Here is a 13,651-nt window from a genome sequence, read left to right on the forward strand (position 1 = left end):
TATAAGAAAAAATTAATTTTAAGCCTTAATCCAATTTGAATTTTTTTCAAGAGGTGTATAAAATTACTCTAAGAGTTTTATTTCTAAGTTTGTTCCATTTCTTACTCATGCTTGATCCGTTGATGTGATTGGCTCCATTGTGTAGACAACTTGAACTTAAGACTCTTTTATGCTTGTATTCATTTGTTATCATCAAAATCCATATGTGTGTGTGTGTGTGTGTGTGTGTATATATATATATAATATAATGCTTGAAATCTTGGGTTCAACACAATCCAAGCAACTAGTAGGATTTTTACTCATCAAGAAAGTGAGAATTGTGCTGGTCCTCTAAACAAGGATGTGGATTATTTATTTATTATCTGTTATATTATTAAAGTTCTAACTAACCACTTGTTGATTCTTGTTTTGGATCCTAGACTGAATGTGGAAATATTAATTGTTTTATGATGTTAAGTGTTTTTGTCATTAAAATTTCTATTTGCTAAATAGGTTGCGTTTGGGCAGTGAGGTGATATCAAATATTCTATGAATAGTAGTGAAAAAGTAATGAAAAATATTTAATAGTAGTAAAAAATAGTGAAAAATATGTGAAAAATAATGATAAAATAATGAATAGTAGTAGAGTACTCTCAAGAACCCAAACAGAGCCTGATCATTGAAAATTGACAAGCTTGTCTCGCTTTTTCCATTGCTCATTATTGTTCCTAGCTACCAACACTATTTTCACCGTGTCTCTATATCAAGCTACATGCTCGGGCAAAAGACATTACTCTAAATATGTCTTTATATCACACAGATGAAATTATAGAGAAAATGATTGGTTCTATTGCTTGTTTATTTTTATTTTGTACTGTATGCACTGCAATTTTTGTAAATGATTTTTTGTGAGTGTCCCCCGCCCTCTCCTCTTGTGTTCTCTCTTTTAATTCAATGCAAGTTTGTTAAAATAATAAATAAATATTATGATCTCATTTGAAATAATTAATTCATTTCTTTTTCAAAAGTGGGATTTGGATTCGTTTGTTCAAAATTAAAAGCTAAATAACAAGGTGAAAGCATGCATCGGATTGATTCATCTTTTGAAAACATGTGGAACATACTTGGCTTGTTGCTTCACCATCTCTAGGTCATACGACATTAACATCGTGTAAAATAAGTTCAAAGCTGAAAGAATTAACCACTCTTTTATAGTACTACTGTAAAGTAAATATTATGCTATCTTTAGAAATAAGCAATTCATTTCTTTTTTAAAAATGAGATTTGGATTCTTTGCTCAAAATTAAAAGCTAAATAACTAGGTGAAAGCATGGGATTTGTTCATCTTTTGATCAAGACGTGAAACGTACTTGGCTTGAGTTCCAAATCTTGAGGGCCCGATCTACTTTTTCATTTTAATAAGAAAAATGATATTTGCAGTTGTAAAATGTGTAATGACAGTGCAATTTTTAAATATGAAATCCATATGAAAAAGAATTAAATTCTTAATAGTGGAGCTCACTCTTTTTTAAATTGATTGCACAGGACTTACCTGTTTTACGACTGTATGTAGCATTACTCTTTTAATAAATTGTGTTAGACCCCAATTTTGTTAACTACTCTATTTATTACTCTCTCTCTCTCTCTCAACAGTACTATTGTCCAGTGCAAGCATGCATATTGCAGTTACCTATTTTTCTTTAATTCTTTCCTAATTCTCCCTCATTATTCATTGCCATTTTCCAATTCTATTAGTCTTTTTAATTTTTATTTTTTTACTAAGTACTTGTTTATGTATATAAAAAAAGATATCGTTTTTTTAGTTAGGTTTTATATATGCATGTATTAAAAATCCTTGAGACCATAGATATTTGCTAGGTTCTATTAATTGTTATAAAACTTTATGTTTTTTTGTCTCAATATTTCTCATATAGTAATTAATAGTTCTACGCAAATTATTTTATTTTTTAGTATTTTTCTCGAATATGTCTGGTAGAGACTTTAAGCTAGGATAGGACAGTCATAAGAAAAAAAAAAATAGAAAAAAACATAATATATAATTCAGTCATTAAAGGATCTTTTGATGAATTTGTTATATTTAAGGACCGATAAACAAATATAGCATAAAGTCCAAATAATTTTGCATCTCAGAAAAGTTAGAAGAATAAGATTTAAATAATTTTAAGTAACTCATTATTAATATATTAATTTACTTTATGAGTAATGCTATACACCACACTCTCATCTTATTTAGATCATACTAAATAGTATGTGACATATTCATCACATGATAAAGAATCATGCAATAAATGATCATTTAATGGTGATAAATGTGTCACATCTTACTTAGTGAGATAAAAATAGGATGATAGTATGATGCATAGAATTTTCCTATAAATATTGATGGGCAATGAAATCTCATCATAGTGGGATAAAAGTGGGATGTGAGCGTGGTATATAAAATTTTTTAAAAATTAATATACCAAATGAAGCAATAACTAATATAAAATAAAATACAATTTCCTTAATATTAGCCATACTATCTATTGAAAATAATATATAATTATGAGGATAAAATGATAATTTATTCCAAGTTAAAACTTGGAAAAAGGTCTTGTTTTGTATTTTTCATATGAGAATCGGACACCGATCGACACACTGGATGGAATAAAATTTTTGATGTTTGGAGTGTTGGGGTTAAAGTATTGCTCGAACGTACGTACGTGAATCACATTTAATTATGTGGCAGCACACAGGAGATTGGTTTCTGAGTATAAATAAAGGTAACCAATCTCCCCAATATGCTCACCCAACTGCTATCTATCCGTTTAATTTGTCTTTAGCTCAATTCTTTGCCAACATTAATGGAAGACATTTCGAGTGGTACGATCGAAGAGGAATGGACTTATAATCAGGAAAGGAAGGTCATCAAGAGAGAGTTATTCAGAATGGCAATGGAAGGCAAATGGGATGAAGTTGCCGAGCTGTATGAACAAGACGAATGGGCTCAAACGGCCAAAATCACCAATTCAGGAGACACAGCATTACACATAGCTGTCTCCGTTGGCAAAGAAGATAACGTCAGACAGCTTATACAATCAATTTGGGATCCATCCCGACTCAGACAGGTTCTTGAGACTCGGAACGACCGAGGGAATACTCCGCTCCATTCAGCTGCATCAATGGGGAATGTTGCCATGTGTCAATGCATTGCAACAGTTTATCCAGAGTTGGTGGTTGCTACTAATAATAACCAGGAGACCCCTCTTTTCATGGCAGCACTGCATGGTGAAAAAGCAGCTTTCTTTTATCTTCACTATGTCTGTATCAATGCGAAAATGGATGGCTATCAATTTCCCAGGAGGAAGAATGGTGACACCATCCTTCATTGTGCCATTGCTGGGGACTACTTCGGTCAGTAGTACTGCAACCGACATATATATTTGCTTTCTAGTTTACTTCTATACGTGGTAATTTAAAAAAGAGGTCTAGAGTAGCAGTAAAATAGTGCAGGCGGATTTGGCATTTCAAATATAGAACATGTTTGATTCTGCTGCACTTGAATTGACAGATTTGGCATTTCACATAATTAAATTTTATCCGGAACTGGCGAGCCTTGTCAATGAAGAAGGACTCACTCCTCTCCATCTACTAGCGAGCAATCCTTCAGCTTTTAGAAGCGGTAGCCACCTTGCAGGATACTACAAAATCATTTATTACTGTAAGTATCCCTAAATCGCCAGTGTTGCAAGAACTCATCATCTCCATCCTTTCTTTCCTAGAGTCATATACATTCTTTTGCTGTTGTTTTGGAAGGCATATTGGTTGATCAACTCGAGGAGGAAACATTCGACTACCAGCCAGAGAGAACCGATGAAAAGAATCTGAATCCAGAGACGTACAGAGCTTGCAACGACTTGTTGCAATTGTTTTGGAGAATGGTTCTAGGTGGTATGTGAATGAATAGATTTTTTATTATTATCTGTAACATACTTTGCAGAAGTCACACCGCGTAAAGAACACCATGTCCTGGAAAATATTCCATTAGATTATGAGAATTATCTGTAACATACTTTTTTTTTCCTCGATTAACAGTGACAGGGAAAAACAGGAATGGAGAGGAAACAGAGAAAAAGACTGAAAGAAAAGGTAGAGAGAAAACAGATGCAGAGAACCCTGAACCAAACGCAGGAAGTCCAGGTCAGAAATGCGTTACTCTGTGTCTTTGAAAGCAAGCTCTAGGAAAGAAATTAGACCTCCAACAAAATACAAGATTTTGAGACGCAATTTCGTTGTCAATTTATAATCTTCATCGTACCAGATTTCTGTCTAGATCAAATATTTCTCTAGACTTCTCACTTGTTTCAAGAATTCTCACTTGTTGTGTTGTCGAAGGGATAGGGGTTGAAAAAAACTTTTGGCTGGAACCATATGGTAACCAGCTAATGCGAACAAGAGATAGTCCAGGGAAGAAAAAGACTCCGGCTTATCCAGAGAACTACAGAACCTGCAACGACTTCTTCAAATTGTTGTGGAAAATGGTTCTAGTTGGTATGTGAATGGACATAATTTTATATATATATATATATATATATTTTTCGCAGAAGCCACTCTGTGACAAGAGCACCATGTCATGGCATATACGCCTGAGATGATGAGAATTAATTATATGGATCTTTTTGCGAACCCCCGCTTCAGCCACTTTGTCATATCTTTCGTTTTGAAAATGCCATTGTTGAGACTAATGACCGAACCACACAAGCGTAGTGTAGAATTTTGATGTTATGCATGGCTCATTTCTGCTAATGATCGAACTATTTTTCTTTTTCTCAATTACCAGTCGCAGGCATAAATAGAGGAAAAACAGATGCGGAGAACACTGAAGTACCAAAGGCAAGAAGACATGGTGAGCAATCCATCACTGTGCTAAGTGTGTTTGAGAGGAAGATTTAGGAAAGAAAATAAGAGCTCCAGTAAAAGAGAACATTTTCAGAGCCAGTTTTTTGGACGGATCACATTGTTGAACCAAAAAGAGTGCAAGAGGAGCTAGCCTGGCGTAAAATTAATAAAACCATTGATCAAACTCGTTTATATATTCATTCATTTCAATGATGCATTGCTTCTATTGTACAGGAACTGGTGAGGTATTTCCAGCTAATTATAGCACCTGCATTGAATTTGTCAAGCTTGCGAACAAGGCAATGCTGATGTTTCTTGGATTAGGTATGTTGGTAGTATAGGGATTAAGATCCTTTATAATTAGATGCTTAAAATGGACTAAATAGACATCCACAACATATGAGTCCTACACTTAAGTGCCGTTTGGATGACACTTATGGATAGTGAGTGGAGATGAGATGAATTGAGATGAAAGTTGAATAAAATATTATTTTTTAATATTATTATTATTATTTAGAATTTGAAAAAGTTGAATTATTTATTATATTTTATATGAAAATTTGATAAAGTTATTATGATGAGATGATATGAAGCATTTCTTGTATCAATTATGTGTGGCAATCATGTGTCACATCATTGTACTTCTTGCATATCTAAGTCTTAAAATGCACAAGTAAAAAAAAATATCTTAAAATGCATCAAATGCAGTTTGGATTGCTAATTTATAAGAATATAATATAAATAATTAAATTTATCTTTTTTCATTTGGCTAAGTTTTTAGGACAAATGATGATTTCACATGGTATAATTAGAGCAGAGGTTCTAATTAGTTTAAACTCTGACTCTACACTCTACTATATTTAATTAGATATTTCATATGTTGGACCCACTCATTAAGAGGGAGTATGACCCACACGTGATGTGGAGTGTTAAGAATATACCTCTTCCAATTAGTTTAAACTTTTAAGATAAATGGTAATCAATTTCACACTAACGTGGCACTACTACATTTGTTTCCTCCACTTAGTGACACATCTCCTCTTAGTGACACATCACGCACAGATATAACTACTATGTATCTTCTTGCATACAATACATTTTTGTTACTTTCTATTATTTTTATGTAGATTTACGCTATTTATAAGTTTGGTGTGTAACATACACTTATTGGGGGACTCATCCATAAAAAATAGTTGAACTACCAATACTATTATTTTTAAATAAATTGATATGATAGAATTTCAGCTCAACAATGTATTCAATATGTTAATTAAAAAGGGTTACAAATAAATTTATTCTTTTGTGTATCATAAGGAATTACCACGATAACAAAGATAAAGAGCAACAAACAGAAGCACACATGGGCTGTTCAAATCTTGAACGAACTTCTAGCACTTCATTCCACATATGAAGATACTTCCACATCTGGGGATCGACCGCGCGAGCCTGCACAATCCCGAACAAAGGAATTAGAAGAAACAAGGCCTTACGATCTTGACGAACCCAGTAGTGTAATTCCGTCCACTGATTCTATAAAGGCTTCGGAAATTGACGGTAAAAATCAGACGTAGTTTACGAACGAATATGTTGTGTAGACAGTTTAATCAAAGTGTGTTATTGGCAGGGATGGAGAAAACCCTTAAAATGGCGAAAATGATCTTACTAATTGATTCTAAAAGTGGCATCAACGATATTGTGAAGAAAGTACAACAACTTTTTCCGATTTCCATACAAGATAGGAATGCTGAGAACAAGAATCTAATGATGCTCGTAGATCAGCCTCAGGATAAACCTCCTGAAATGCCAGAGAAAGAGACTCCAATATTACTTGCAGCCAAGAATGGTATCACTGAAATTGTGGAAAGAATCTTAGATGTCTGTCCAATTGCCATTAATGACTTGAATGCAGATAATAAGAATATAGTATTGTTAGCGGTGGAGTATAGGCAACCAAAGGTATATGAACTCTTGCGACGACGAAATATCTCGAAAGAGAGCATGTTTCGACAATTGGATAAGGAAGAGAATAGTGCCCTGCATCTTGCGGCAAAGCTTGGAGACAAACAGCCATGGCGAATTCCCGGGGAAGCATTGCAAATGCAATGGGAAAACAAGTGGTATGAGGTACGACTGCGAATTATGTTTATATTTATGTATGTTGGGGAAATCAACACAGCGGAAGGGATAAAAGCGGTAATAAAAGAGTACACTCATGCACTCAGTGACACTAAAAATTTAACGTGGTTCGGCAACTGCCTACATCCACAGAAAAGAGCTTCACTAATAAATAGTGGAACACAAGAAAATATTACAGAGGAGAAGGATCACACTCCACTCAACTCAACTCTCTTCTTTTCTCTCAGAGCTCTCTCGGCTCTCTCTCTTTTCTTTTCTCTTTGGGTGTATTTGATGCTCTCGTCTGAAGCTTCAATTTATAGGCGCATTACTTCACGTATGAACGCATTTATTGTTGCATTCATTAGGTGGTTGGGCGCTGGGGGTTGAGGGTTAAGCGCTGAGCAGTCAACAATGACTGCTCAGGGCATGGACTTCAACAATGTATGTCTTTTTTATTCTTTTCCCATTATACTGATCATCTAACTACTCATTGATTTTGTTTAAAAAGATTTTTTGGATTCAAATCTCTGTGACGTTAAAAGGGGAGAGAATAAGCATATATGCATGATATCTTTCCTTAAACAAGAGGAAAGAAAAGTCCGTGTATTTTATTACGAAAGTTTTGTTGGCAAAGTATATATGAGATACCTAATACTTGATACTTTGCTTGGCTTCCTGCGTGTAGTATGTCAGGGATTCCATGCCCCACAACTTTTTCCCCCGCTACAACAAGGAGGGCAAGACCCCAGGCGACTTATTCACTGAAACCCACAAAGACCTTGTAGAGAATGGTAGCAAGTGGCTAACAAACACTTCTCAATCCTGTTCCGTCGTAGCTGCACTCATCGCCACAGTGGCCTTTACTGCCTCCACCACGGTCCCCGGAGGCTTCGAGAGTACTGGCATTCCAGCGCTCGAAAACAAGCCTGGTTTTGACCTCTTCGTGGTCTCATCACTCGTAGCTCTCTGCTTCTCGATCACGGCCCTAGTCATGTTCCTCGCCATCTTAACATCACGATACCAAGAGAGAGATTTTGGCAGCAACTTACCTAGGAAGCTCTTGATGGGTTTATCATCTTTGTTCGTGTCCATAGCCGCGATGCTAATTTCATTTTGTGGGGGCCATTTCTTTGTGCTGAAGGAGGAGCTAAAATTTGCGGCGATTCCAGTGTATGCAGTGACATGCCTACCGGTAACGTTTTTTGCTGTGGCGCAGTTTCCTCTTTATATTGATCTTTTACGGTCTACCTTATCGAAGGTGCCACAACGAAGCCACAAGGTCGATCCCTGACATTTTTAATTCCATTTGTATGTTCGGATGCTACATCTTTAGCTCCTTGGCGGAACCAGCAATTGTTTGGAGGGGCCAATTTTTTATTGTGTGACATAGTTATGTAAAATGAAAAAGAAATTAAAAAAATATAATTATATATATATAATTAGATCTCCATAATTTGTTACACAAATGTAAAAATAAAATTCTAAAAAAACAACTTATATGTTTTAAATTTATGATGATCATAATGTTTCATGGAATGATATTTATCCATTATTATTTTTGTAATTAAATATTTAAAATTTGTTTTTTTCATAAAAATTATCAAATGATTTTTTAGAATGTCATCTTTCATTTTAGTGTATAATCTATTTTATTAAATTTCATGTAAAATCTAGATATTTTAAAGTCACATTAAACATATAATGATATAAATGAGACCTTAAATAAATTTTTTTTTTGCTCAATGAAGTTTAGAGGATAAAACTAATCACGATCCTCAATCATAGCTTCTATGATTATCTCACAGCATAAATAGTTGCACCATTAGTGTCTAGTTTATAACCTACAAATCACTTGTAAATTAAATCCCTTTATATTTATTTCTGATCTTTGTACAAATTATATATAAAAAGTAATAAATACAAGAACCCACGCCTTTTTCAAGATTGTGAGAATCATTTTGTCAAATCATTACAAAACCTCGATTTCAACTATTTTATATATATATATATATAAAAAAGATCATCAAATTTAAATGATTTTTTTAATATTTTAATTTTAGATTCTATATTAAAAAGTTTAATATTGTATAACAAAAGATTTTGATATCCATATTAATAAATTTATTATTTTTTCTAAACTTAGTTTAAATTACTTTTAGTACTAAAGCTATATTCTTAAAAATAGATAATATATAGAAATTATACAATAATTTGAGACTATAAAAAAAGGTTGAAGAGAGACATTCTTAGGTATATTGAAATTTTAGAAAGCATAAGCGAATTATAAATTTTTTGGTGGGTCCATTCTTTATATATATAAAATTATAAATAAAATTTTGGATACATTTTGGGTCTGACATGTGCCAGTGTCACGTCAGTTAATAAGTACGTAACTCTCTATTTAATTTGTTTTCAAAAAAATAATGTTACTCCTACAGAAAGTTTGATATCTAAAAAATTATCAGTTATATATATTTTTTTATTTAATGATTAAAAAATATTTTTTAATGAGTTTGTAATTTTTTTTAAATATATATTTTAAGGGACTTAAAAAAATGTTTGAAAAAAAAGATTTACACCATCGAGAGAAGTTTTCAGTGGTCTTTCTTGGTCGCAGTTTACCCTTTTTAGAATTAAGTATCAATATCACATCACTTTGTATGCCCTTAATCTTATAACAACAAATATAGTTGTTTTAAAAAAAAAACAAATTGTTTTAAGGGGTTTAATAAATGTTTGAAAAAAAAAATTATATTATCAATAATAGAATTTTTAGTGGTCTTTCCCTGTAGGTGTAACATTACCCTTTTTAGAATTGAATTAAGTATGAATATCACATCAGTTTGCACGCCCTTGTAATAATAAATATAATTGCTTTTTTAAAAACAAAATGTTTTAAGGGATTTAAAAAATGTTTGAAAAACAATTACACCATCGGTAGAAGTTTTCGGTGGTCTTTCCGATGGATGCAGCATTACACTTTTCATAATTGAGTTGAGTATCAATATCGTCACATCACTTTTTACGCCCTTTAATAATTAACAAATATATATAGACGTTGCCGAGACATTTTTCTTATTAATTTCTTTGTTCTTCTTTCTTTTGCTGATTGTGTGTTTGTATCTATTTTTACAACAAAACAATATTGTTAACCACATCAAATTAATTTTGTCAGATTTTATTATTAGTGAAAGATGAACTTTGCATGTAGAAATTGACTTATATATATATATATATATATATACATACACTACAAGAAAAATAGACTTTTGTGACTAATTTATTGCGATCAAAAGACTATTTGTAACCAATTTTAGTTATAAGCTGGAATTAACTGGTCGCAAATAAGTAGTTTTCTTGTAGTAATACTAGCATAGATTTACGTATGTGCACATCCTAAATCATTTCTCCCCCCTCGATCCACCACAAAAGTAAACCGAAAGAGATATTACTTATCATCCTCACATTACATACTAATATATATATACCACTACAAGAAAAATTGGTATTTACGACTAAATTTATTTCTGGTGACTGAAATTTAACCGCATAAAACGATTTTTATTGTAGCGGGTTTTTCTTTCTGGCAAAAGAGGAAAAACGTCATAAATTCGACTTTTAAGTATGAGAGATTGTCAAATAAATGTTTGCATGAGAATTGAGAAAAGACAAGATAGTATGACAAACCTCTTTACCCACCACATCTCAATTGTCTTGATAAAAACAAGCACTATAACCATCTAGCCCAGGGGCTTTAAATGGTTCCATTTGGAAGACTGCAGTCTTAACATCCTCCTCTGTAAAGGCCTAAAGTAACTCTTCATTCATAGCAGCAGAAAATTTAGGTGAAAGATTATGAAGATAAACATCAATTTGAGAAGGGTTGGAAGAAGTGAACAAATTCTAATAAAAATGAGTAAAAGCAAAACCAATCTCTACAACAGTACTGCACTGAATTCCATTCTCATCTTCCACTTGCACAATTGTATTATATATATATATATTATATAATATAGTATATTAAAATCAGAAAACCAGACCAGAACCGGTAAGACAAGAAGTATCGGTTTAGGGGGTAATCGGTGCGGAATCGGTTCTTGAAAATGCAAAATCGGTGCATACCGGTTCGGTCCTAAATTTTGTCCAAAACCGAACCGGTTCATTATTATCATTTTATGGTGACACTTGACTGCCACTAAAACTTTTATTGCAAAGGCATATTTGCAGCAATAATTAGTCGCCGGAAAAAGTCACAATTTCAAAATTTTGCCTTTTATTTTTTTTCCCATCGTGAAAGTTTGTGCTTTCTTTCTTCCCTCTCTCTCCTTCCCCTACAGTCGACTCCTCTCTTTCTCTCTCGTGGGTTTTTCTTCCTCAAGCAGCCTAGTAGCTGTCACTGCCGCTATTGATGGCACCACCCGTTCAAGACGTTGCCAGCCCCTCCACCTCCAATTCCCCACCACAAATCTCATCCCTGAAGCAAGCCTGAAGCTTGTCACTCCCTTTCCCTTGGTTTCCCCTCCACGAGCTGCCCACCGCCGCCAACTGCGCCACCACGAGTGGTCCCTTGCCGTCGAGTCACCGTGGTCCTTTCCCCCTCAGCCCCTCGACCTCTTGCCAACACTCTCTCTCTCTCTCTCCCTCCCGAATCTCAACAGATCCATGTACCCACTCTTAACGTCGTGGTACGGGTTGGGAATTATGGAAGATGGACGAGATCATAGATCGAGGACAACATGAATAAGGGCTGAAGTATGCATGGACAAGGGCTAAAGTCTTCCAATAAGCATAAAAGAAAGATCGAGACGCGGCGTTTTGTCTAAGTGTTGGTTGTTTTGAACATAACTGTTTGTAATTGTGTCGTTTAGTTGTAAGTGAAAATAAATAGAACAGCATCATTTCATGGTTGTCGTTTAAGTCATCAAATGTTATAAGTTTGTGTAGTTTTCATAACTGATTCATGTAACTGATTCATTCTTCTATAAATAGTAGCCATGAGATGGGAAGGAGGCCAACTTCGGTATTTAGTGTCAATCAATTCTCTCTCTATCTCTTTTTATCTCTCTTCTCTCTCTATTTCTTGGAGAGTTCTTGGAGGGTGATGTCCTCGTACTACATCAGTTCTTTACAATTGTGAAGAGGGCCTCTACAATTGGTATCAGTTCTCAGTGATGGCAGAAGGAACGGGATCATATACACAGATCCTTGATTCTGTGAATTAGTTGCGACAACAGAAGCAGATCGAGGATGCTATTGCAGAAGCAGCAAGGTTGGAAAGGGAGACTCCGGATAGGAAGTTTGTTGAATTACTGCAGCATCTTTCGAAGCCTTCTTGCAATCCTCAATTGGAAGGTAATGCACATAATGCAAGAAATGGACAAGGTTTTCATCAATCAAGAGATGGTGAAATAGACGATGGTACGGGGGAAGTAATGAAGAATCAGAATGATTCTTGCGTAGAAATACAATAGTTGTTGTAGTTGATGAACCTACTACTTTACCTCCTCATAGAGCTTGAGATCACCAAATTAATCTTACGAAGGATGTTGTACCTGTGAGTGTCAGACCATACAGGTATCATTACTTTCAAAAAATAGAAATAGAGAAGATTGTGTCTGAGTTACTCAAGTCTAGTGTGGTTAGACCCAGTCAATCCCCATTTTCATCTCCTATATCATTAGTAAGGAAATCTTGTGGGTCTTGGAGAATGTGCATCGATTATAGGGTGCTAAATGAGGCTACTATTAAGGATAAGTACTCAATACTAGTTGTTGATAACTTATTGGATGAGCTCTTTGGCTCAACAGTTTTTTTTTTTTTTAAATTGGATTTGAGATCCGGTTATCAACAGATTCGAATGAGGGATGAGGATGTACCAAAAACTGCATTTAGGACTCATGAGGGACATTATGAGTTCCTTGTCATGCCATTTGGCCTTATGAATGCTCCTTCAACATTTCAAGCATTGATAAATGAGGTTTTTAAGCCTTTTCTTAGGCAGTTTGTCATAGTATTTTTTTATCAAATTCTTGTCTATAGTAAGGACATGGCATCCCATCTAATTCATTTGGCTACTGTTTTGAAGACATTGGAGGCTAATCAGTTGTTTGCAAAGAGATCAAAATGTCACTTTGCTTATTCAGGAATTAAGTACCTTGGCCATTTAATCTCTAAAGATGGTGTAAGAGTTGATCCAAGGAAGCTAGATTCAATGGTGTCCTAGCCAATTCCAAAAAATCTTAAAGCATTGAGGGGTTTCTTGGGATTAACAGGATATTACAGAAGGTTTATTTGTGGATATGGTCAAATAGTAGCACCTTTAACTCTTTTGTTGAAAAAAGATGCTTTTAAATGGTTTGAGGCAGCAACTAATGCCTTTGAAGAATTGCAGAAGGCAGTCACGAGTCCACTTGTTTTATGTTTACCTGACTTTAATAAGCAGTTTGTGGTGGAATGTGTTGCATGTGGAGTGGGAGTAGGAGCTGTCTTGATGCAAGATCAAAGGCCAATGTCTTTTCTAAGTCAAGCTCTCAATGTAAGAATTTGATGCTTTCCACCTATAAGAAAGAGCTATTGGCACTCGTCATTGCTGTCAAAAAATGGAGGCCTTATTTGTTAGGGGTTGCTTTTGTTGTTATAGCTAATCACCACAATT

At 34.3% G+C, this 13,651-nt stretch overlaps 1 protein-coding gene across 2 annotated transcripts; it reads left to right on the forward strand.

Moving 5' to 3' along the window:
* Positions 1 to 2,694: 2,694 nt before the first annotated feature.
* On the forward strand, positions 2,695 to 8,359 carry LOC109018651. 2 transcript variants are annotated; one of them, XM_019000790.2, is made up of 10 exons: positions 2,695 to 3,393; positions 3,551 to 3,700; positions 3,796 to 3,930; positions 4,075 to 4,179; positions 4,375 to 4,530; positions 4,820 to 4,885; positions 5,113 to 5,202; positions 6,193 to 6,432; positions 6,503 to 7,002; positions 7,682 to 8,359. In XM_019000790.2, the coding sequence occupies exons 1-10, from the start codon at positions 2,844 to 2,846 to the stop codon at positions 8,285 to 8,287; spliced, it is 2,598 nt and encodes an 865-aa protein (XP_018856335.1). In that variant the 5' UTR covers positions 2,695 to 2,843; the 3' UTR covers positions 8,288 to 8,359. The 2 variants fall into 2 exon arrangements, with proteins under 2 accessions (XP_018856335.1, XP_018856348.1); XM_019000803.2 differs by having other exon boundaries at positions 4,381 to 4,530.
* The last annotated feature ends 5,292 nt before the right edge of the window (positions 8,360 to 13,651 follow it).

This window comes from Juglans regia, chromosome 11 (genome assembly GCF_001411555.2).
Source record: "Juglans regia cultivar Chandler chromosome 11, Walnut 2.0, whole genome shotgun sequence".
Taxonomy (NCBI): domain Eukaryota; kingdom Viridiplantae; phylum Streptophyta; class Magnoliopsida; order Fagales; family Juglandaceae; genus Juglans; species Juglans regia.

What these genes read in the sequence shown, in the direction of transcription:
- LOC109018651 (XM_019000790.2), top strand. Translation starts at nt 2,844, where the DNA reads ATGGAAGACATTTCGAGTGGTACGATCGAAGAGGAATGGACTTATAAT. An exon ending in ACCAAACGCAGGAAGTCCAG is followed by an intron (nt 4,180 to 4,374) that starts GTCAGAAATGCG and finishes GTGTTGTCGAAG; the next exon opens with GGATAGGGGTTGAAAAAAAC. An exon ending in GTGGAAAATGGTTCTAGTTG is followed by an intron (nt 4,531 to 4,819) that starts GTATGTGAATGG and finishes CTCAATTACCAG; the next exon opens with TCGCAGGCATAAATAGAGGA.